This window comes from Pipra filicauda, unplaced genomic scaffold (assembly GCF_003945595.2).
Source record: "Pipra filicauda isolate LSUMZ 115617 unplaced genomic scaffold, ASM394559v2 scaffold118_size2161507_pilon, whole genome shotgun sequence".
Lineage (NCBI taxonomy): Eukaryota > Metazoa > Chordata > Aves > Passeriformes > Pipridae > Pipra > Pipra filicauda.
In genome coordinates, this window is record NW_024103640.1 from 1922741 (window position 1) to 1947699 (window position 24959).

Sequence of the window (24959 nt, forward strand, 5' to 3'; positions counted from 1 at the left end):
GGTTGTGATGGCCCAGAGAGGTGTGGTGCTGTTTGGAGAGAGATCAGGGCTCTTTCTTCTTCCCAGGAGGCATTTTGTGCACAGGCCTGCCTTCTGTATTTTGCCACTTAAACTTGCTAAGGCCTGGCTATCATGGACACAGGCAATGATCAGACCAGGAAGGAAAATTAACTAGTACTGACACCACTGAATGCACAATCATGGCTGGATGGGGCCTTTGTTCAAAAGACACTGTGCCCATGTTGAACTTCTTTTAAAAAATTTTTAATTGCTTCTTCTTGAATTTTCAGCTCCCACATTTCAATAATTCAAGGCTAGGACACAATGATAATTTTATTTTTAGTTGTTATGTGCAGTTTTATTGTGTTTTGTGTTCTCGTTCAACCTCCAGTAATTACTTCAGTAGCCACAGTGACAAAATGTGGCACAAACATGATAAGACCTTGGTGTGGCAGCAGTTCCCTTGCTGTGTAATCAGCTTCTCCTTCCAACTGAAGGTGTATTTACCTACAAATGACACATCTCATCATGGAGTTTGTTTCAATCATTTGTAGCCTTTGAAAGTCCTCTACAGGCTTAAAATGTCGGTTGCTTTTGGGTTCATCGAAGTAAAACGTTTTAACACTACCTGTAATATACTAGGGCACACTTCAGAGGTGTCTGCTTTCCTCACATGAAATAGTAACTACTATTTTCACAGCAGGAATTCTGTATTTATTCCTTCTGGAACAGAGTGATGGGAAGATACTCTGCCAGCATTATGAGATCAAAAGGGGCAATGCTGGTTTTCTTCCCCAGGGAAAATGTGCGTTTCTCTCATGTTGACCAGGATGTTTGCTGATTTATTCTCATCTCTATTTCAAATGTTAGAATAAAAATACACTTGCCACTTTTTGTGTTACAGCACAAAATGTCCCATTTCCTTATTGGTTTATTTTATTGCCCCAAAGGACTTTGATCTGCCAAACTGAAAATGATAAGCACATTATATAGTTGGTGGATTGCTCTCGAAGGCTTATTCCAGTTTTTGCTGTCAGTGAAGCATTTGTTAAGGAAATAACTAACATATGATATGGCAAATGAGATGATTCTTTACAGGTTTTCTGTATGAGAAACAACCATCTGGTTTTGCCTCCAGGAGGAGATTTTTTTTCTGCAGTGCTCATGGCGCTTTCTAGAGCCCTGGTTTTTGCTTTGGTCAGCTGGGTTACCTTCACCTGTCTTGAGGCACAGAGTAAGTACTCTTATTCTTCATGAGCATTTTACTGCTTTTATTGAAATGGAACAAAATTAAATGTATTAAATCCATACAAATCACAGTCCTAGAAGTCTGAGACACATTGATTTGTTGCCTGATAAACTAACATCTAAACAAACCATCTTGGTGCCCATGGAAGTGGTCTGTGGGCTTTCAGGAGCTCAGTGCTGACAAGTTGAACTTTTGGGTGTTTGGTTATTTTATATTATTATTTTATATTGTTATTTTGTATATATTTGCATCAGACCTTAGAAAAAATACTTAGGCTGAAGTTGAGCCTGAGGATGGATAGTTTTGAAGTTGAGATCAGTTAAATTCCATGCTGTTGCTGTTCTGCTAAATCAGGTTGGAGTATCTACCATTGTTACACATGATATTTGTAGTGGTGAGGAACTCCATTAAAAGTTTTCTTTATTGTATTGAGGCTTCCAGAAAGTGAAAACTGCCAATTTTTTGATCTTTTTCACTAGTCCAGAGCCCAGGTTTTTCAACACTCAGAGATGGAGGCAGTGAATTAGACCCATAACCAGCATTAGATCCATACAACTGCTGACTGTAGAAATATCCTCTGGGGTTTTATTCAGTTACTTCTGTAGAAATCTGTCCACTGCTCATTTTAAATGAAATCCTGTAGAGTGATGCAGACATGAAGGGATCCACCCAGCCAGGCAAAAAGAACCCACTGTTTGTTTACCACCTGTCCCTTTGAATCTATGGGAAGGATGGCAAGGAGAAGAGTGGGATCATTCTTAAAACCACAAAAATGAATTCTAGTCAGGGGAGGGGAAAAAAATCTGGCAGATTTCTGGATTTCTATGTTTATAGTTTGCACCTGTACAAAAAAAAAAAGTCTCACTTTTATCACACAGAGAAGATGTAGAGAGAGGTGTCTAAGATACAATTAACCACTTAAAAAAACAACCTCTCATGAAAAACCTGTATTCCCAAAGTGCCACCTTCTCTGAAAGTTTAAGGAGAGGAAATTTCAGGTAAATCTGTCAATGTGCCTTTACCCTGGGGAGTAGCTTTGTGTTGACAGTTTTCTTGGGAGCAGAAAACATTTACAAGGCCAAGGTACAGAAGCAGTTTCGATTATGATTTCCACGAATGTTTCAGCAGGACACTAATGAGCAGTGACTCATTCTTGGCAGGCTTAGATTGGGTCCAAGCCACCAATATTTGCTTACACCATGCAATGTATTGTTTTAAACTCTTCAAGGTTTATGATAAATGTCTTTGAGCTTAATTTGAAGTCTTGTGTGCATCTGGTTTTACAGAGCATAAGCTTTTTGACCTTGTACTATCTCTGTGTTCTTCGTACGTGACTTTTGTGTTTCTTTTTAGAAACCACAACTATAAACTGTGATGTGCCACCCGCCACACTTGAGCTGACAGGCTTTGTGGATGGATACACAGGTAAAATCAGGATTCCAGCCTAGAATTGTCTGATCTTCTCCTAAATGCACATAGTACTTTAATGCTTCACTTAGCCAGTGTATTTTAAAATGAATCTCTATTATTCATTGATTTACAAGTCTTTGTGGCTGGATGCAGCAGCTGGCTATGGACCTACTGCTTAGTAGAATAAATAAATATCAAACCCTGAATTCCCTGATCCAGGCATCTTGTTGTCTGAATAGGCAGAGCAGGCAATGGGAAAGGAAACAAGTACAGAAAATGTTCTCAGTTCACCTTATCCAGTCAGGATTTGATGTCCCTAATGGATATACAAGGCAAAGCATTAAGTTATGGCCAAAGCTTCCCTTTGGGATATGTCATAACCCTTAGGATCTCATGGCATCATGCTTCAGGCCCATGCTGACTGTCCACAGGCAATCTGCATTTCTTCTGGCTTTCAGAAAGATCACAGAGTCATAGAATGGTTTGGGTTGGAAGGGACCTTAAAGCTCACCCAGTTCCAACCCCCTGCCATGGGCAGGGACAACTTCCACTACACCAGGTTGCTGAAAGCTCCATCCAACCTGGCTTTGAGCACTTCCAGGGATGGGGCAGCCACAGCTTCTCTGGGCAACCTGTGCCAGGGCATCACCACCCTCAGAGTAAAGAACTTTTTCCTGATATCTAATATCTCTTTCAGTTTGAAGCCATTTCCCCTTGTTCTGTCACTCCATGCTCTTGTCAAAGTCCATCTCCATGTTTCTTGTAGGCTCCCTTTAGTCCTGGAAGGCTGCAATTAGGTCCCCCTGAAGCCTTCTCTTTTCCAGGCTGAACAATCCAGAGCAGGGTTTTTTTCCAGTCACTGATGAAGCTGTCAGAGTGTAGCTGCTGTGTCTGACTCTTGAATGGAGAGAGAAAGGAAAAGAATTACCTTTCGCCCTGATTCCGTTTAATTTTTAAGCAGGGAGCAATAACTCTGGCCCTTAGTGGGCACTGTGTGTGTGAGTGAACCTGCTGACATGCCTGTGAATAACCCAGAGGGAGAACCACCTTCCATTTTTCCCAGTACTTCCTTTTATTGGGCTCTCTCTGCTGCAGGTCATACTGTTTCCTAGGCAGCTGCTTTACTTCTTATCTGAGTGTATCCAGCTCAGACAGCCTGTCAAGCAGAGAGGGATTTTGTTTTCCTGGAATGTTTTCTTCCAGCGCTTTCAGCACAATAATGTGATACCACCCAACGCTGTGCCCCTGAGACATAACCCTGGGGTTCTGTGCTCACTGTCAGCTCACTGGACTTTCCTCTCACACACAATTAAAAGTCCAGTGTCTTTGGTAGCTGCCAGTATTCCAGACACTCCCTGCTGGTGAAGAAGACAAGCTCATATTCCTTAGGCACTTGGAGACCAAGAGCACAAGACTCTATGTGGAGATTAGAGATGGAACTGGTAGAGAAAGGGCACGCCAGCCTAAATTAGTAGTGGTGGAGGACAAAGCCAGTGGAGTAAGAAAGAAACACAGCTAACAAGTTTCCTGAAGATCGTGGAAAACATCTGGGATGTTCAAGAAAGATTTTAGAGGGGAGAGGGGATTATGGGTTTGCAATACAGGTAATGTGTTCCATGAGAAGCTAAGTGTGGTTTCATCAACACAAATATGTTGATTACATGAGTAAGGGAGCTTTATTTAGTAAAATTGCCAGTAGCACCACACTGGATGGTTTAAAAAGATACATTTCAGACACAGATTTGGTGTTTAACCAAGCAAGTAATGGACTCACTACTGAAATGAGTGAGTCTAACAGGAATCCTGATAATTGCAGGTAACAAGTCTTTGTATTTTCAAGAGATCAGTTCCTAAATGTGTGGTTGTAGAAAATCACATAAAAAATGATTCAAAGGTTGCAGAGTTTTGTGTTTGTGTTGTGTACAAACAGGAACAGATTAAAGAAAGGGCCACAGACTCACCATTCTGTCCCAAAATCAAAATGAAACCACCACAAGCCTGAGTCTGGCTTCACACTGGATTCTACCTGCTTGACAGATTTAACTAAGAGATGTGAGATGCCCTTGTGTTTGGAAAATACTGAAACTCATCCCATGCAGCCCTGACTGGCCTCTTGCTGATTTTGACCACGTTCCCTGACTTTGATTACACTTTGGTTACATTTTCACAGCAAATGTGAAAAGACAGTTTCACAGCATGAAGGGGTTTTCAAAAAATGGTGGAGATTCAGGTGTGAATGACGCCAAGCTTTTTAATTCTGGACATGCTCTGCAAATATATTGGAAAAAAAATGGGTTTCTGTGGTTTTAAAAGCATATCAATGCCCTTGTGCAGAGCACTTTAACAGATCTTACCTTTTAAAAACACCAAAATAATATAAAATGTAGCCAAAGGTAACCAGTTGTCGATACATATGAAATGAACAGAAGGATTTTTTTTTTTCCATAAAACAACCTAATTTGTTACACTTTCTCTTCCAGGTGATATAGAATGGATCACAGATATCCCAGCCGATGTAAATTTGGCATTAACATCACCTATATTCCCTGAACACTTGAACTATGTGCAGCTGGAATATAATTCTGCATTTAGGAATGCAACTGTGAGGACTTCCAAGGCACTGGATGTTGAGACTCTCGAGGTATTATTTTTTAAAGCCTAAATAGAAAGGTTTTCTTGAAAGGTGAAAAAAAACCCAAAACCCAGCACTAAGATAATAAATTTGAATAGTTTGCTCTCTCAGAGGTTGGCATTTCAAAAAAAATGACTTGTCAGAATAGAATTCAGTATCTACCTCTCAGAAATATCTGTTCAATGTCTCAGTGTCTGTCATCTGACAGTCAGCCAGGTCCTTTCCTAATCATGTGTTGTCATGACAGCTGTAAATACACAGCTAGGACAGGTGTCACTTGTCTTACAACTCATCTCCCAGCAACGTGGACTATTTCATCAAAGGGAGGTGGAGCAGATATAATTTGATAGAAGGTAAGCCTTAGTCGTATGAGTGTTTATACAAGCTTTAACTTCACATGTGAATAAATCCATTGGCTTCTGTTGCTTGATGCACAAAAGGATAGATCCCTCTTCCTAGGCCATCCTTGTTTTGTAGGACTACCAGGAATTTAGAAAGCAGTATCAGTGTTTTTCCTGGCTGCAGTTGCCCTAAATATGAAAATGGAGGGGTACTGCAGAGTAAATAGAGACAATTTATTATATATTTTATACACTGCCATTTCAGAGCAGCCCTGGACTTGGCAGAATTGAACCAGGCTTGTTGTAAAAACCACTGTTACAATCCACGTTTGTAAGTGATGAAAATGGATTTATGACTTCTACATTTCTCATTTGGATATTTTCCAAGTGGATTAAGAAACACTTTTTGTGCTTTTTGTACGTGTTCTCCTGTTCTCTGTCAACTTTCTGTTGGGGAGAACAGTCAAACAGTCAGGTACAGGGATGGTGGGTGTCATCAGTAGATGAATGGAGTCAAATAAACCTTAAAATTAATGCTCTGTAATTACTTTGCTATGTATTGTAAGCAGAGTGTTTTGGTACAGCCCACCTGAGGATTCAACTCCTAGAAGTAATTTTGTATAATTTTGGCATAAATGATCTTTGACAGTCATATTCTGAGTTCCTAGATGATATTATTTATTTACTTGTTTTGTTCACTTTTAGAGTGAATTTGTCTGGTATACCATTGTTTGCCAGAGGATTGGAACAGTAAGTAAAAAACACGTTTTACCCACTGTATTTTTGGTCTAAACTCAATGCCAAGTTACCATTTTCTGAAATACTATTTAATTTAAAGTTAAGATTCAGGGTGTTCAGAGTACCTTGTAGAAGATAATTTGTTCTGATCTACCAATTGGAATGAGTGATTTTGTTCACAGGTAAATTTTTAAAAAAGTTAATTTTAGCATACTTTTGCAAACTCCATTGCTAGTAACGGTGGCCTAACTCTCTCAATGCAGTTTGTAGAACTGAAGGGGTGTCTCTGAGGCTCTCATTTGATGGGATGAAATGAAATGTTAGCAGAGGGGTGCTGCCTCACTATTGTCATTTCTAACCTGCCTTTTTGCTTCCATCACAAAGAGTACTCCGATAGAGAACGCACGGAACGTAGAAGTAAAAGACTTAAATGACAATGCTCCAAAATTTCAACAGACTAATTATAGTGCTTCAGTATCAGAGGTGGGTTATGGCAGATGTTCATACTTTTTTCCTTGTGACATTTCTAAATTGCTTTTTGGGGAGGTTCTAATGTGACCACACCGTTATCAGTTCATTACCTGCACTTTTAATGGGACTTATCTACACCATGGATGTGGAAAAGAAGGGCTGGGCTTGCATGTCCAGCTGGGGGTGTGGGGTGGAGGGGAAATAATCAATAAAAATGGCAATGGGAAGGGATTTGCTGAGGAGGTGGCACAACTTCCCTGCCCCAAGTTAGGAAAGATGTCGAAAGGGTCTCGTGACTGAGCGTTTGCTGATCTTTGTTTCCTCTAGGTGGCTGAAATAAGTTTCACTGTTATAAAAGTGGAAGCAAAGGATGATGATTTTTCACCCCAATTCAACATCCTCATTTACAGTCTCTCGGTGAGTGCCCTGTGTTGGTTGGAAACTGAGAACACCAGTTTGTATTTCACAGGTTCACAGCCTGGGACCTGATCCCTGTGTGCTCCCTCGTGCTGTGTGGTTGAGATTAAAAACCTGCAAAAAGCCAAAAGGCCATTTAAAATTAGACTTTATACCACAGGTGAGGCCTGAATCTTGTTTCTTAACGTTCGTGAAATGATTTGTGGCACTCTCCAGCTCCAGCCAAGGAACTCAGTGGTCCTTTGTAGAAGCAGGAGTGAAGCAGTTTCCCTTCTTTTTAAAGTTTGTCTTTGGCTTGCTGTTCATCTCCAGTCCTGAAGCCAACTGGAGTAGGATTATTTCAACTAGCTTCAGATGTCTGCAGTGGAAATCTTCACCTCTGAGCTTGCTGTCTCTGCCCCTTTCATAGCTGGTGAAGGGGCCATTCCTCTGATGTGCTTTAGTTGTTGACCACAGGATGAGATAAATCAGGTAGAAATTCTGTTGGCACTGACAGGAGAGGCAATAGAATGTGTGGTGGTGGTTGAGAGATTCCTGGTCCTTTATGAAAAGCAGTCCAATAACAAAGGGGGGAAAAAGAGAAAAGAAAATGTATTTCATCTTTAATCATATAAAATATTTGATTTATTCATTCAATAGGGTCCAGACTCAGATTACTTTTATATAAGGCAAGGAGATGGAAGCGTCATAGTGAACAAAACATTGGATTACAACAAGGTCCACCTTTTCAATTTAACAGTCCAAGCAAAGGTATGGTACAAATTATAAGAAGAACGAGACCCACAATAGTTCTACAGTGATAGTTCCTCTGTTATAACATCCCAGTTTCTACAAATTTAGAACTTTGGGAGTTCCCAAAACAGAAGCTGTGGCTGCATCTTGGCTTGTACTGCAAAGTAGCACATTCTTAATATTTGAACCACTGTTTAAGTTTCCTATCAAATACCAGCCCAAGTTTCTTTCTGGGTGTGTTTCTCTAAGTATAAATATTGTACATATTTATTCCCCACTATTCTCACACATATTCACCTATTCATTATGGCAGACCTATCATACTTTTGCTGCATCTCACCAGGTTCTTTGTGTGCCTTTTTCTGAGATTTGAATGTGTGTTTGCTTTTATTTCCTGTTAGAACTAAACCCACATGGTTTTGCTGCAGTTATTGTGTATCTAGCAAATGTACAGCTGCAGCAAATGTACTGTTACCAAGTTCTACTGCTGTGGAACACCTGCCTGATAGGAAATTAATAACTAAGAACAATCACCCATTGATAGTTTTGTTCCTAGAACTGGATTTTCAGAAATGGAAAAATCTGACAGGGTGAGAGTTCTTAGACCCTGTAAAATACATGTAATAATATTCAGCTGTATTTTCCACTGAGATATGGCTCCTTCATTGCAGTGTTTCTTATTTTCTTCTTTCCCTTGGGATGCAGGAACAATTTGGAGACCAGAGTGACACTGCATCCTTAATAATTAATGTAGAAGATTATGATACATTGAACCCCTATTTCAGCCAATCTGTGTACAATGGGAATATCAGTGAGATCCAGGTAAAAGCTTTTTACTGGATGCTTTTGTGTTTGGAGGAAAGGAAAGAAAAGGCAAAAATCCAAAATACCTGTTCTAAGAGGGCTTTTGCTCTAAATTTGAAAGGGCAACTGACTGTCCATCAGTCCTGAAATTAGCTGCCTGTTTTCAGTTTTAAATAGTGTAATTCATTCACTCTGCATTACAGTCAGGTAAGCAGAAATAAGAATGTGAGTGGAAATCTGTGGTTTATATGATATTGTAATTTTTTTTTCTATATTGGGTAGAAATTTCTTGGGGGAATGTATTTGTTTGGCTCAGGCTTCTGGATGTATTAACATTAAAAAAATCACAGTATGGTATTATCAGAGTAATCCACTAAAATTAAAACAGTTAATTATCTGTATCCCTATTTCTTTGTCATTGTCTTCATGTTCACATATTTTAAACCACAAATACTTGTAGTGTTACACCCTTGATGTCCCTTTGGTTAGAAGTTCATCTTCAGTTGTCTGAAGGGATAATTTTAGCTCTTCTAAAATGTTTTTATCTTGTAAATTATTCTTTTTCTTAGGCCTGCAGTATAGACTTGCATGTTGTTTGCCAGGAGAGGAAAGGAAAAGAACTGAAATATTCAACATTCTTAACATAAATTCCATCTGTGACTGCAGCTCCATAATCTGGTGTTTCTCAAACACAGTGTAACCATTTTGGTCATAGTTTTCCTCTGGAAAGCACGGATGGCAAAGAAAGAATTTTTTCGGGATCCCATTAAATGCTTGTTTCTTCTTTTTTAAATCAAAATTATGGCTTATCCAATGAAAAAAGTTAACTTTGTGTATTTTTTCTTCAAGTTAATCAAGTCAATGTATGTTCTCTAGGAGGGTGCTCTGACTATTCTCCCAGAGGCCATATTGGCTCAAGATGGAGACAAAGGTATAAATGAACCAGTAGTTTACAGCATCAAACTAGGTAAGAGCCTTCATTTCCTTCTAGACATTGCCAAATTAACTGATAATATTCCTGAAGAGAATAAGGAAGTGAAGTGTTCATTCAGGTGTCTTAACTGCACAGAGCTTCACCACAGTGCTGCTCCACTTAAATCAGCTTCATTTCAGTCATTTATTGCAGGGTCCAACTATTTTTAAAATGTTTAGGTGTTCTTGAGCTTCCTCCAATAAACAGTTCCTGACTCTGAGTGTAAGTCAGTTTAGAGGCTTCAATTTGAGCAAAGAATTTCCATTCAGGACCATCTAGAGAGATCAATTCCATCAGGAGCTTTACCTCCTCTTGAAGGAATTGCCAAAAGCTCATGAAATGCTTAATTTGAGACCTTGAAGTGTGAATGAATTTCCTAGGAATTGTTTTGAGGACAGAGTCCCTGGGGAAAAAAAAGCCTTTTTTCTGGAATGTCTGTTCATTTTTGCCATGGCTAAGAAGATAACACTCATTTAAAGGACAGAGCAGATTTACTGTTCTGGTTCATTCTCATTAACCCTCTGAAATTTGTTGCTTTTCAGTGAACCCCCCAGCCTATAACAACAACTTCTCCATCAATGCAAGCACTGGAGTGTTGAAAGTAGAGACTGCCATTGACAGAGAAATATGTCCCTCTCTTGTGGTGGCCATTCAGGTACTGATTTCTTTAGTGTGTTAACTCTGAATTTGAATTTCAGAACATCATATGTAAATCCAACCTGCTGGTAACAGCATTTCTCACAGTGATATGTCAAAGAGCAATTGGCATCAAGGCTCCATCCTGCCATTTAAAATAAAAGAAAAGGAAAATTCATTCACTGAAAACAGGCAGTTGTGTCATGTCCTTGTGTTAAGCCAGAACAACTCGTTGTTACCAAGATGTGGAACTTACAGCTGCAAACTCTGCTCTCCAGGCAGCCCAGCAAGACAAGAGTTTCAAAACAGCTGATGCAGTAGTTCTGGTGACTATTGAAGATGTGAATGACAATGCTCCAGTGCTGTCCCAATCAAGTTACAATGTCTCAGTTCTGGAAAATTTCCCAAATGGGATGGAAGTTCTTCAAGTAGCAGCTACTGACAAAGATGAGGTAAAAAGCCAGTGTTTTTAATGTTTGCTACAAATATCACGCTTCTGAAATGTAATAAAAAAGGTGTTTGTGTTACACAGGTGCAGCAAATAGAATTGTCTTTTTCTGGCTATCTAAATATGCTTAAGCAAAGCAACCTTGGTTTTACTTCTTTGGGGCGTAGAGTACTTGCAACCAAAGAATAAATTTTGTCTCTCTGTGAAACTCCTGTGGTTTGCAAATGGTCCCAAACCTGAAAGTGCAGGAGTGCAAAGTGGACATAAAGCTGTGAGTTGTCCTCAGCCTGCATGTTATATTTCTTCCATGTTGTTTGCTCCTCTCCCTCTTTTTGGAACTGTAACCTCTATTAAACCAGAAAATTCGATGTTCTCCATGTGGAAAATAAGAAGAAAGCTCAGGGATTGCCCTATTTTATAACAAATATCATTACTGTTCACAGGGAGGCTTCCAGGGAACGTTTGCTCTCACTCCAGATGACAGTCCCTTCCAACTAAGTCAAGCTGGGATCCTGACTGTGAGGAACTCCACGCTCCTGGATAGGGAGAGAATACCATCTATTCAGCTACAGGTATTAAAAATAAACCTCCTCCTTTCCAAGGCAAACAGGTGAGACCTGATCTGTGCTGGCAAGAGGCCAATTCCTTAGTACAGATCCGCAGCTTAACTGAAGAATCAAATCCAGCCTTTCACATCAAAGCTGTCTGGAGGGAAACACCACCAGTGATACAGTTCACATCAGCTTGTAATTCTTGTTCATCCTTCCTACTCCTCGTGGAAGATGCATTTGAACAATGCAGTGATTTCCCTACGTGGTTTTTCCAGGTCACTGCCAGAGATCATTTGCCACCTCACAGCGAGGTGCACTCTCCAATCAACATATTGCTGCTGGATGAGAATGACAACAGCCCGACCTTCAGAGGCACACCATATGAACAGGATCTTTTCCTCAACATGACTGCAGGAATGGCCATTCTTCAGGTACTAGAAATACTAAGTAGAAATGACATTTCTGAGTTTTAATGAGTGTGCATGAGTCCTTGCTTAAAGCTGTGTAGAAGTTCCATCTAAAAGGGGATCTGTTTTGAGCTCCTCTGAGTTCAGAAACAATCCACCTTTCATTTCGAAGCTTACACCTGTTGACGTTCCATAATCACAGTGCTCTGGATGCTCTAGTCACATCCCAGATCAGGGAACAAATGATACAGGATTTTTATTCTTGATCTTAGATTCTGTGCACCACCCTGAATACCACAAACTTAACACATAAAGTAAGATTCTAGATTTTAGTTGTTGTAAGGTGTTTAATGAAAACAATGGCATTAGAGTCCAGAAACTGAAATAATGATACAATTTTTTTGAAAGGCTGCTGAATGCTGAAACATTGTGGATCATTTTTAGATACCATGTACTTTTTCTAACATAGTAAATGAGTTAACCAAATAAAACTGGAAATGGGGGGTGAGATACACAGGAGTCACAATCAATGCTTGTACCCAAATGTGCCAATTTAATGGCTCCTGATGAAATCTCTTGAACCATCTGCCTCTGGTGACTTTGGAATTGCTGTGAAACAGGGTTTCTGACATACAAACTTGGTGTCATTCACATGAGTTCCACAGAAGCAGGATTTTGCTCGTGCTGCTGGAATGATAATGTTTGTGCATCAAAGAGCAAACATTCTTACTGAGGTTTAACCCAGGAATTCTGTAGGAAATAGTTTCTATAGGAAAATGACAGTCAGTCAAGGCTATAACTGAATTTTGTTGTGGCTATATATAGCTAAGTATATATATATGTGTGTGTGTGTATGTATATGTGTATATATATACATATATCTATTACATATGTATATAATTATCCAGACCTTTTATTTGCTATAAATGAGAGGAAAAAAGCCCCACAACCAATTCCTAATTATCTGCTTACCTGAATGCTTTGCTCTGCAAACTGCACAAGAAGAAGCAATTCTGTGTTACTTGATAAAAGCACAAGAAATTACAGTAAACTATTTCTTTTTTGTTTTTCCAGGTTGCTGCTGATGATCCAGATGATGGCATAAATGGAGAGATAAGCTTTATCTTAGCTGGTGGCAATGAAGATGGATACTTTGAATTGGATACATCCACAGGACAAATCAGTTTAAAGACAGAAATCCCATTAGGAATCAACCAGCTTAAGAAGTTTGTTTTGTGGATAACAGCTACTGATGGTAAGAGGAGATTTTAGTACAGGTCAACACAGCTATTTCCAGTGAGGAATTTTGGTTCTGATTTGGTTTTTACCTGAAGGAATGCTGTCAAAACAGGTTCACAGGCTTTATTTGAAAAGCACCATATATTTTCATCTGCTCCTTATACATCCAAACTAATTGCTGCATCTCTGGTACAACTCTGCTTCTTGCTGATGGTGTTGTGTCAAATCTGGTTTCTTTATGGCTGTGGGAAGAACATTAAATAACATATATTTCACACCTTCCTTTGACTTATTGACTGGTGTTGCACAGCAGAGAATACAGAGGTTCAGGCAGAAATTAGAAATTTATAACTCAGTCACCATTCAATAAGGAGTAAAAGGGAAAGTAAAATGTGCTGAGTAATTTGGTCTTTGTCTGCACATCCAAGATGCCAAGCCCATTTTTTAGGGTGACCACCACCACCAACATTTCCCTAACCACAGTTATTGAGGGTTCCTTTGTTTTAAAAGAATAACAGAAAACTCAGTGAACATTCACGATCTGAATAAGGGCAGAAACAATTGTAATCCAGCAATGTTATCCCACTCCTGGAAACATGAGAATACGAAGTGGTTTTCAGCCTCATGATTTTTTCATGATTTGGTCAAAATCAGCTCTGTGTCCTCAAATTGATGGTCTCATGGACAAAATGGGTGCTGTGGGGAATATGGATACAAAAAGGATTCCTGAGTCCATCCTTTGTGATCTTGGTTAGGACCTCTTAGGCAGTACCATAACAGTTGCAGTAAGGATTAAAACAAAAAAAAAAAAAAGAAGTCAGTGACAGTGGAAAGGTGTATTTTTTTATTCTTATTTTTTGAGGCAGTGGGTGTTTTGTGCATCTGCTGGGAGATTGTTTCCCTTTGCTTGCAGGTGGGGCCGTTCCAAGGAGTTCATCAGTGCCAGTACAAATCACTGCAGTTGGAGATTCCAGACCACAGTTCACCCAGAAAACATACAATGTGTCTGTAGAGGAGGAGCTGGTCAGTCCTGTTGTAGTGGCACAAGTAAGAACAACTTTATTTTATCTTTATATAGGACATCCCATAAAATACGTGCTCCACATGTCCATGTCTCCCTGGGCTATGGATAACTGGATCCTGGGTTTTCTGTGTGTCAAGCTGCACATAGAGCACGGAGTACATCCCTCAGATGATGAAGCTTATCACCCACAAAGGTGGATTTGCTTCCACTTAAACCTTTGCAAACTTTCCATTGCTTAAAGCTTAAACAGCATCTGCTACCATTTAACATTAAAAAACAAAACAAAACAAAACCAACCTCCCAAATCAAACAAAATAAACCCCAGAACTGCTTGAGAAAGTAAACTTCCATGCTTAACCCTTTGTTGACTCTGGACACTCTCCAAAGCCTATAGTGGCCCAAAGGCCAGAATAGGCAATATTCCCTCATCTGTTGGGGATAAATCTAAATCTCTGTGACATGATGATAGGAGATTTCCCATCAGAGACTGTCATAAAGGCATTTTCAAAGGAGGCTTTAGAACTTGCTCCTCATTTTGCTCAAAAATGCTCAGATGAGCAGGTCACCAGAAGCTCCTTCTGGGATGCAGGTCTGAAGGCAGATGGACAGTCTCCTACCAAAGCAGTGAGAAGCTAATGCATTTTGTTGTTTTGCTTTATTGACTTCCTGAGTTAATTTTTTACTTTTTTTATATGAAGAAAGGCAGAACCAAAGGTTAAAGTGCAATCTGTTTATTATGCCCTATACATATTTACTTTTATATATTAATGGTGTTCCAGTAAAAGACAGTCCTCTTCAGCTGGATTTTTATGTATGTTGTGGTTTGATTTTTACTTCTTTTAATGAATCTGTGAGGTTAGTAAATGCCTGAATGAAAATGAATTAAAAGAAGTAAAACCAAGCCACAGTATCAACCATAAGTTGATAGCAAGCCACAATATCAACCATAAAATGAATTTGGACAAAGTTAAAATGATTATTCTTTTTTAGACAGTAGTTTATTGGTTTTAATTCATTTATTGATAATATGCTGTGTCTTCCCCAGGTAGAGTATGAGTCTTTAAATCCCCACATACGAGTTGAGTTTCAAGTGCTGACAGAATCTGCTACGTTTGCCATCAATGGCACGGGAGTCATCTCAACAAAAACCAAACTGGACTATGAATCCCAGAAAAACTACACACTGACCATTTCCTTGTCAGATGGGAATACTACTGACTACGCTACAGTGTTTGTCACGGTTCTAGATGTCAATGACAACAGTCCTGTGTTTGGTGCAACCAACACCACCGTTAATATTCTTGAGGACGTGCCACCTGGAACGAGTGTCACCAGGGTGTCAGCAACAGATGTGGATGAGGGATTCAATGGGCTAGTGGTTTATACTCTGAAAGGTGGGGAAGGCAAAATGGATATTGACACCTCAGGATTAATTTTGCTGGAAAAGGAACTGGACAGAGAAACCCAAGACCTGTATAACTTAACAGTGATCGCCAGCGACCAAGGCCAACCCGCGCGGTCGACAGCTCTCAACGTGACAGTCATCGTTGGTGATGTGAATGACAACCCTCCAGTCTTCTCATCCAGTGTATACACAGTGGATGTCCCTGAAGATGAAGTGGTGGGAAGGGCACTGCTGACAGTGTCTGCTACTGACTTGGATGCTGGGGACAACGCCCTGGTGAAGTACCAAATTGTCAGCCAGGAACCCCCAACCCCCTCACCGATGTTCCTTGTCAATGCAACCACAGGCCAGCTCAGCCTGAGCCAGCAGCTGGATTATGAGACCATAAAGCATTTTCTAGTAGAAGTGGAGGCATCAGATGGAGGTCAGCCAAGTCTCAGCAATAAAACCCTCGTAGTTGTGAATGTGGTAGATGTCAACGATAACCCACCAGAATTCAGCCAGGCAGCTTATCAGATATCTGTGTTTGAGAACCTTCAGAAGGGAAGTCCTGTCTACACGTTCAGTGTTGCTGACAAGGACGAGGTAGGTACCAGATTATTCTCACTCTGATATATCAAAGGTGACATGGCTTCCTCGGTTTTAAAGCAGCGTAAATGCTTCTCGCAGTTCAGACTCCACTGAACTGTGTGTTGCTGCTCCTCACATCATGGGGATGTGAGGAGAGCCCTCCCTAGAGTCTTGGAGGGCTCTAGGGAGAAGGAATGTCTAGGACCACAAGGGCTTCCACATGCCACAGTTCCTGTTTGCCAAAGAAGTCCAGCATTGCCACAGCTCAGGGTGCAGGATTTCATGTATTAAACCTGCCAAAGCACTTGTACTTTTGTAATGAGAACTCCTATAAAAAGGCCAGGTATTAGTATTAATATGATTATTTTTTGAACTTAAATATTAATCATGTTAATCTCAAATGAACTATGTTTTCTTTCTAGGCTGGCTTTTCTCAGGGACACTTTATTCATAACAGTACCTCATTTACTGTGGATATGCCTGGAATACTTTCATTAAGGAATGACACAGAACTGGACAGGGAGACTACATCTGCATTCACTTTACAAGTAAATTTGGGGACAGACTTTTCAGTTTTGGCTCATTTCTACTTCCCTCCCTTGAACACCTTTTATATCTCTATCAGGGGTTAAAATGTCCACTAAAACTCCATTTTTGTTCCTGACTTTGGCAGGTGTGGGCAGTTGATGCTGACACAAATGGGCTTAATTCCAGTGCCCTGTTCCATGTCACTGTTCTGGATGTCAATGACAACAACCCTGAGTTCCAGATGCAGCCATACAATTTTGAGATTCCAGAAGGAGAGTACATGTCAACTGCTCCCACCAAAGTTGGAAATGTGACTGCTACTGACTTGGATGAGGGAGAGAATGCCCGAATTACTTATTACTTATCAGCTGAGGATGGGGATAATCCATACAGCATCCAACAGGTAAGGGGTTTGGATGTGCTGAAAACAATATTTAGGTACTGCTTTTCATGCAGTTACTTGGCACAGGTAAAAACACATCAGGTTTTACCTTTTTACACATCAGGTAAAAAGAGCTGGCAGGTACCATTCTAATGCACATCAAAACCAGCCCCTGCCCTGTAGGCTGGAAATATGTGTTGATGTTCAAAAACTAAGACATACTTGTCAGGTGTTGCTTGGAATCTGAACTTGCTCAAAGGAGAACAGATTATTTCAATCCCTCATCTCCTCTGAGAATTCAGTGTATAATTGTAATCAAAATGATCTGTGCATTGAACCACATTCCCTTCTTTAGGATGGAACCATTTTGGTGACTGGCTCTGTAGACAGAGAAACCAAAGAGAAGTATGAGCTGCTCTTGGTGGCATCTGATAACGGAGCTCCTCGAAGGCAGGTAAAGAGGAACGAGTTATGCTTTGTTTGCAGCTGCTTTTTCTTCAGGAAGTTAAGTGTCTGTGCTTTTTCTGAACGATGGTTTTCTCCTCTCACACACCAGAATTTCACCCGTGTCAGCATTCAAGTGTTAGATGTGAATGATAACCCTCCTCAGTTCACAAAGGCTCAGTACTCAGCCAGTGTAAGAGTGGCAACAGCAGAGGAAGGAGAGTTTGTGCTGGCAGTGTCTGCTACTGACCCTGATGCTGGGAACAACTCAGTCATTTCATACAGGTAAAATCCCTGTGGTGATAATAATCCCTCGTTAATGAGTGTCTGCTGGGAAAGAAGCAAACAGAAAGGTATTTTTATTTCTCACTAAGTATTTTTATTGGTCTGAAGAAGGATAAGATCTGCTCACAGACATTTTACAAGTGCTGTAATCACCTGTGATTTCTAGACTCAGGAAGGACAGTCCTTACTCTGTGTTTTAGAGCTTATTGAATCATGACTGTGTCATAAGAGAGAAACTCGGCAAAAAAACCCCAAAGCCAAAATTTGTTTGAATTTCTGAGAGTTTGAAAAATGTGTTGGAGTTCCTGTGTGGGAAGTAAGTGAATCTCTGAGAATGAGAGTGTCTTTTCACACATCTTCTGTCTACTGGGAGGAGGAGATCAAGAAATACTAACTTTCATGATGCACCATGCATAGAAAAATTAATGGAGATAGACTTTTGTATGACTCCTATGTCATGGAAAACACCAGGATACCTTGGCATGAAAAGCATGGATTGAGAAGGACAGATGAATGAACCAGTAAAATTGTGGATGTTTAAAACTATTCTCTTGAAAGAGAATATTTTTAACTGTGAGATGGTGTTCTACCTTAAACATGCTACTTTTTCCTGTGAGCAATTCAGTTATCTGTGAGAGTTTGCAGAACACCAGGAATTAGCAGGTCATTCCAGATGAATGCCACTTGGCTTTCTTCTGTCGCTGAATATGCAGCTGAGTGTGCAATATCTGCCTTCTAGTTGTGAGAAAATCAAATGCTCAGGGTATAATGGGAACTGAAGACATGAATGCTGGTTTTTTCCCATGATGGAAAACATACTTGGAATTTAAAAGGCCAATATATTTAGGCTAATGACACAGCAATTAAAACCTGCTCTTTATAAAAAGGCAGATACTGTCTGTTGAGTGCTCCTTACAGCTGCAGCAGTAAGTAGATGGTCATTAATATGAATACTCTCCTGATTTCTCTTTAATCAGCTTCATGGATCCTTCTGATGATTTCCATATAAATACCCTCACTGGAGAAATCACCCTCAGCAGGAGCTTGGACCACATCACAGCTGACACAGTTGTCACACTGACAGTTGTTGCTGCTGATCATGGAGTTCCCCAGCTTGCATCGCAGGGTAAAATGTCTTTTACCCTTTTGTACTTTTCCCCACATAAACATAACCCTTGCAAACCTTCAAATTGGAAATTAATCCCATTGCTGTCAAGTCAAACTGAGTTTAGGGCAAATATACCCCATGTTGCATTTGAGGAATAATGAATATTTGCTTTTTACCCTTTGATTTCCTCCAAGCTGATCATCTTAACAGAAAACTTGGGTTAGACTTAATTTTTTTAAGATTAATTTATTGCAGTTGTACTTATGGTACAAACCCCAGGATTCACAGCTGTACTCACTCTAAAAAGATGTATTCAAATAATATTGATGATGTGTTTCTCTTTCAGTTTTCCTTTATTTTCTTAGAATTAGGAACATTTAAAGAAACAGGAACTTGCAAGTAACCCTCAAATGAGTTTCTGTTCTTTCATAAAATATTGACTCACATGGCATTTTCTGTAACTTCTTCATGTGTTTTTTGAAGGCTTTGATTTATCATGAACAGGAGAAACAACTGATTTTCTTAAAATTGGATGAGTGGTCACAACAGAAATTGCACTTACAGTTTTATGTGTAGCCTTTCTCTTTTGTTACAAAGCAATTTAGTGTAGGAGTTTTAAGGAGTGTAAAACACCTGCACATCCCACTAACTTGCCATTGGTGATCCTTGCTCTCCTGTCCTACTGAAGCAACACTTCTGTGATCAGTGAAGTGATCTGGGGTTACTCTGGAACATAAATTAGGTATAAAAGGCATCATATTTTGTGTTACATATTATTCCTTGTTACTATTGATTTCTTTTTTCTTGTCATTCCTCTTTCCTACATGATAATTTCTGTCATTTTCTGCTAGTTCCTCAAAAATTTAAGGAAATAGAGCACAGATCATGATGATTTTAGCCACAACTTCCCTATTTTAATTTGCTTTCTCTCATTAGTCTCTGTCACTCTCTACTTGCTGGTAAATGACACCAGCTTCGGGCTGACTTTTGAGAGCTCCAGCTACGAGTTCAGCATTGATGAGAACAAGCCATCAGGGACTGCAGTTGGCTCTGTGAAGGCTCTGACTGGAAGCATAGCTGTGCAGGTGGTGTATTCCCTGAAATCCCACCGGGACAAGTTCTCCGTGGGTGACCAAGGAGACATCGTGGCCCTTGTCGGGCTCGATCGGGAAGAAGTCGACCTGTACAGCATCATCGTGGAGGCTGTGGATTCTGTGCTGCCACCCAACACAGCTGTGGCTTTGGTATGGAACAGGCATTCCCAAAGGTTTTTTATAAAGGAATATGAAATATCTTTAAAAAAAAAAAAAAAACCCAAGAATTGAACAATATCCACATAAGTGCCTTCTGTTACGCAAGCACGAAAGCTTTGACAGCCTTTCATTTAACTTCAGGTTTTCTATCCTGAGGAGATATTACCATCTTGAAATATTGTCTCTTCACAGATTGAAATATTGTCCCTTCACAGATTGCATCACTTCCTGAGAGTCCCTCTGTGAACAGCCCATAACCAGAGAAACCCACACACACCAAAACCGAGTCTGTGCATAGCTCTGGCAAATCATGATGCAGATGAGCCCAAAAGCCCCAGATTATTAATTCTCCTCATCTCTTCCACTTAGAGTAGATGTTATCTCATACATATGTTATCTTGCAGCTGAGAATTAAAAAAATCAAAAAATGCTGAGGTTGTGGAAATGTTCAAATGCCAAAAAATGCTGAATTTGTTATGTATCCCTTTGTTTTTTGGGGGTTTTGTTGCTTTTTTCCCTATAGGCTTCCATAGGCTAAAATGAATCAAAATTCTCCTTCAGATACCATTTCTACAGCTCAAATTTGTGTCTCTTGTTTTTTTTTCTTTTCTTATAGGTAACTGTGAGAGTTAATGATGTCAATGACAATTCCCCAGTTTTCCCAGCATGGATTCAAACTAAATTATCGGCTCCCGAGAATGCAGCTGGTCTGGACTTGGGCACATATTCTGCTACTGATCTGGATATAGGAGTTAATGCACTTATAACCTACTCTCTGGAAGATGATTTTGCTGGAACATTCCATATTGACAATTCTACTGGCAAGCTGATGACAAAAACATCCTTAGACAGAGAAACGGTGGACAGTTATGAGTTGAAAATAATAGTAAGTTGACAAACTTTTGAGGCGAGTTCACAGAATTCTCAGCATAAGAAATGAGAAAATACTGAATCATCACAAGAAAACCACTTAATCTCAGAGAATTCCATTAGAATTCATTAGTGAATTTTGGCTGTTCCTTATGTTTTGCACCCAGAGCTCCATTTTCTGCTGTGTAAATTGGTTTTAGTGGATAAATGATCCATGAAGCCCAGATTTTAAAGGTTATTGTCACACAACAGCTTATTGTAACATCTGCAAAGCATTCCTGAGTCCATTTGAGACCAATCCATGTTGTTTGTCCCTTTCCCTTACTTTTTCATTTTTCAAAAGCTAAGATGCTTAGACCTTTTAAAAAATACCTGAAACGAGATTTTTCAAGTTAAAAAAAAAAAAAAAAAGAGGCATAAAGTTTCATTCACCAGCCATGAGGATATTTATTTATTCTCTCTAATTTAATTGGGTTTTACTGCTACTAATTAGATCAATTATTGTGCATACTAAGAAGCGTTCCAGCACTGGCCATCAGGTACAAATATATTTTAAGGACATTTTTTGCTGCTAACAAATAATTTCAGAGGTCAAGGAACTTGGGGAACATATTCAGGAAACCCACTAAAAATTGAACCAGTGTCTTCTAAAAATTTGAGAGTTAATGAAAGTGACACTTGTTAAGACTAATTGAAAATTGTATAAATGTACCTATAGACTGGAATTTTCTATGGCCATGTACTGGATGCTCTTCACAGCCTGCTTTGTAGGCACTTCAAACCCTCAAAATGCAAGGGGGTTTCCTTATTCTTTCAAATGCCACACCACAGATATCTGTGGTTTTGTGCTGATTAGTGCCATGTCTGGTCACATGGTGTGTTTGATCTGGATCCAGGCTTGAGCTTTTGATTAATTGCTAATGAAATGAGGCAGAGAGTGTGATGGGGTGAGGACACCACTGCAGGAAATGTGGCCACTAATCAACTACAAGGCTAGAACAATGTTACTGGTCCTGCAGAAAGTCTTCAGAGACAAAGGTTCACAATTTTTGGATCAAAACTGAAATGGCAAAGTAAGTTTGTGTCAAAGAGTTGCTTTTAATGACACATTTCTTCACAGGCCACGGATTCTGGCAGACCACCCCAATCTGCAAGCTTAGTGCTGAGCCTCACTGTGGAAGATGTGAATGACAACCCACCAGTGTTCCCCCAGAAATCCTACTCTGTGACTGTGAGAGAGAATGAGCCTCCACACGTGGTAGGTGGCACTTGGAATAAACAGGCTGTTCTGCACTTGTGTTCTCCATGTCAACTTGGAAGGAGTAGTTATGTATCATCACTGTGCATTGGGGAACGTAATTTTTTACTTTGTGGAGCCTGAAAAATCACAGAGTATGTTAATTTATGTGACAGTGACCACTGATCTTAAAGATCATCTCATTCCAGCTCCCTGCCATGGGCAGGGACTCCTTCCACTAGACCAGGTTTCTCAAAAGCTCCATTCAACCTGGCTTTAAACAGTTCCAGGGATGGGGCAGCCACAACTTCTCTGGGCAACCTCCCAGTATATCTGCCTTGCAGATATGACCTAATGATTTACAGGAATTGAAGGAAGAGGTGTCACCTGAAAATCTGTAACATCTGTGACCATTCCTGCTGTGTCAGGATTTTAGCAAGGCAATTAATGGCCATATGACTAATTTGGTCAGTAAACACTGTGTGCTTCAGTGCCAGTCTTGGGTGTATGTTTTGCCACTCTCTTCATTCTGCTCCAAACCTTTTGTTTCTCTTTTTTCCTCTCTCATTTAGATTTTGAATGCAGCAGCCACAGATGCAGATATAGGTTACAATGCCATTATTCATTACACCATAACTGGAGAGACGACTTCATTTCGTGTTGGGGAACTTTCTGGAGACATTGCAACTCTTGAACCTCTGGACTATGAAAGTCGTTCCCAGTACACCTTTACTCTGAAAGCTTTCAATCCTGGAGAGCCAAATCTCCAGGACACAGCAAACATCACAGGTAGCTCTGCTTTACCACAGGAAATGTCCTTTCATTCCCCTTAGGGAATACTTCAGCATGTGTAATTATGAGGCATAAACATATGCAATACTAATATAGTCTGCTAAGGTAAATTATCAGAAATGATGATGTGATCTTTGCACTACAGCCAGATGGAAATTTAAAAAATATTTGCCTTGTCAAAAATGAAGATTTTTTTTTCACACAAACTATTCTCACTTCAGTATATTCACAGATTTTTCTATTATGTTTTTTTGATCACCTATTGACATTTTGATTGAAAAGGTTCCCAAAAACGTGATCCAGTTCTTTTACTGCTTGTTTACAGAAAACCTGTTTCTACGGTGATAAACGACGCTGACAAAGATTTTTAGTGTTGTTAAAATAACAGTGCTTATTTGCTGTTGCTTTTTTCCTCAAAAAAAAATTAAATTAATTTGTACTTTTGGGGGAAAAAAAAGATAAAAGTGAAGTTGGTATCCTAGGTTTTGACCAGCCCTACTTTTGACCAGTATGACTGGAAGTATTAGTTTGTTTATTGTTTCTTGTTCTGTGTTATTTATGTTGCTCTATGGCCAGGTTCACTAATTGTGGACCATTGTCCAGGTCATGTACAAATATAAAACTTAGCAATTTTGTCTCCCAATGCCAAGGCAAAGACTAGAGATACCAGATAAATATGGGCACAGAAGGGAGCCCAGTGGAACAACATGATATTATTCCTGACAGATAGCAGTGACAGCATTCTAGCCAGGAGTGAAGTTATTACTTGAGCAGTAAATAATTTAATCCACAAAGGCAAGTATTTTGAAGTTCAGAAAACAAGGTTGCCATCTGGTTTAAACAGAAAGAGCTCCAACTCAGTTCAGAGGAGCTGTGCTGGATTGTGTTAGCTGAAGAAATAGCTTGTGACTGTTTAGGCAAAACTCATCAGACTTGGACCTTCTTTCTCAGTTACTGTGGAAGATGTGAATGAAGAAGGACCTGTGTTTGACAAGCCCTCATATCACCAGCTCCTTCTGGACAATTCTACAGCTGGCACTCTGGTAGTAGATATCAATGCAAGAGATGAAGGCAAGGATTATGATGAGGGAATTATCTACAATATTACAGGTATGTTAGAGAAAAAAAATCTTCTGGCTGTTTGTTGCTGGGATACTTGAATACTGCTAAACCACCAGGATGAGAGATAATGGTCATAAATTGAAACTGGCAGGTTCTGACTGGATATAAGGGGTAAAAATCCTCTGTGAGGATAAGCAATGACAGAACAGAGAGATTCTCAGCACCTGATGGATCAAAGCCTTGAGCAAACTGTGCTGAATTCACTTCTGACCCTGCTTTGAGCCAAGAAGTTGGATCAGAGGCCTCAGAAGGGCCCTTCCAGCCCAAATGATTCTATGACACAGAATCAAGAGAAACCAGGAGTGTCTTGCCCCAAGTCCCAGATCAGGATTTCCACCTGTGTCTCTTCAATCCCGGCTGTATAATCCAACCGCTTGTCTCTGCTGGTCCCACTGAACATCTCCAACACTTGTTTTCCTGTTTTCAGGTGGGAACTCAGAAGGCCTCTTTAATCTCTCCAGTACCACAGGAGAACTCAGGTTAACAAGAGACTTATCCAAACAAACTGAACCCCAGTATTACTCCTTGAATGTCACCGCTACAGATTCGGGTTGGCCGCCTCTTTCAACCTCTGTAAAGGTACTAAATTTTAGTGTCAGCTTGCACAGTTTATTCCCCAGCTTGTTCTGTTCTAAGCTGAGCATAACTACACCAGGAAATGGGTCTTAGTGAGGCAAAACTATGCAAACCACAGGTCATTTCATTTCAGAAAAGACAGACAGGCTCTAGGCCCTGAGGGAGGAGGATTAGAGGAGTGAAGACTTCTGTACAAGGTCAAAGAGTGGGGCAGTCAGAGGGGATGTAATGGAAGTGTGTGATAAATAAACAGGAGGTGGCAAATAACGTGTTCCTGTTTATTTTCTTATAAAGCAAGAAAAAGTAATTTCTAAA

General features: G+C 39.9%; 1 protein-coding gene across 1 annotated transcript in view; it reads left to right on the top strand.

The window, feature by feature from the left end:
* Window positions 1-5833: 5833 nt before the first annotated feature.
* Window positions 5834-24959, top strand: part of LOC113997060 (protocadherin Fat 4-like) — a 32380-nt gene continuing 13254 nt past the window's right edge. Inside the window, exons 1-25 of the mRNA XM_039385967.1 lie at window positions 5834-5851; window positions 6338-6382; window positions 6755-6853; window positions 7169-7258; window positions 7898-8008; window positions 8696-8812; window positions 9671-9761; window positions 10310-10422; window positions 10682-10855; window positions 11295-11423; window positions 11678-11833; window positions 12884-13064; window positions 13962-14095; window positions 15118-16062; window positions 16470-16595; window positions 16721-16978; window positions 17313-17411; window positions 17514-17686; window positions 18664-18812; window positions 19731-20038; window positions 20664-20933; window positions 22038-22175; window positions 22727-22943; window positions 23898-24056; window positions 24496-24647. Of these exons, the coding sequence (XP_039241901.1) occupies window positions 5834-5851; window positions 6338-6382; window positions 6755-6853; window positions 7169-7258; window positions 7898-8008; window positions 8696-8812; window positions 9671-9761; window positions 10310-10422; window positions 10682-10855; window positions 11295-11423; window positions 11678-11833; window positions 12884-13064; window positions 13962-14095; window positions 15118-16062; window positions 16470-16595; window positions 16721-16978; window positions 17313-17411; window positions 17514-17686; window positions 18664-18812; window positions 19731-20038; window positions 20664-20933; window positions 22038-22175; window positions 22727-22943; window positions 23898-24056; window positions 24496-24647 (4452 nt within the window). The remainder of the gene's footprint in view (window positions 5852-6337; window positions 6383-6754; window positions 6854-7168; window positions 7259-7897; window positions 8009-8695; window positions 8813-9670; window positions 9762-10309; window positions 10423-10681; window positions 10856-11294; window positions 11424-11677; window positions 11834-12883; window positions 13065-13961; window positions 14096-15117; window positions 16063-16469; window positions 16596-16720; window positions 16979-17312; window positions 17412-17513; window positions 17687-18663; window positions 18813-19730; window positions 20039-20663; window positions 20934-22037; window positions 22176-22726; window positions 22944-23897; window positions 24057-24495; window positions 24648-24959) is intronic.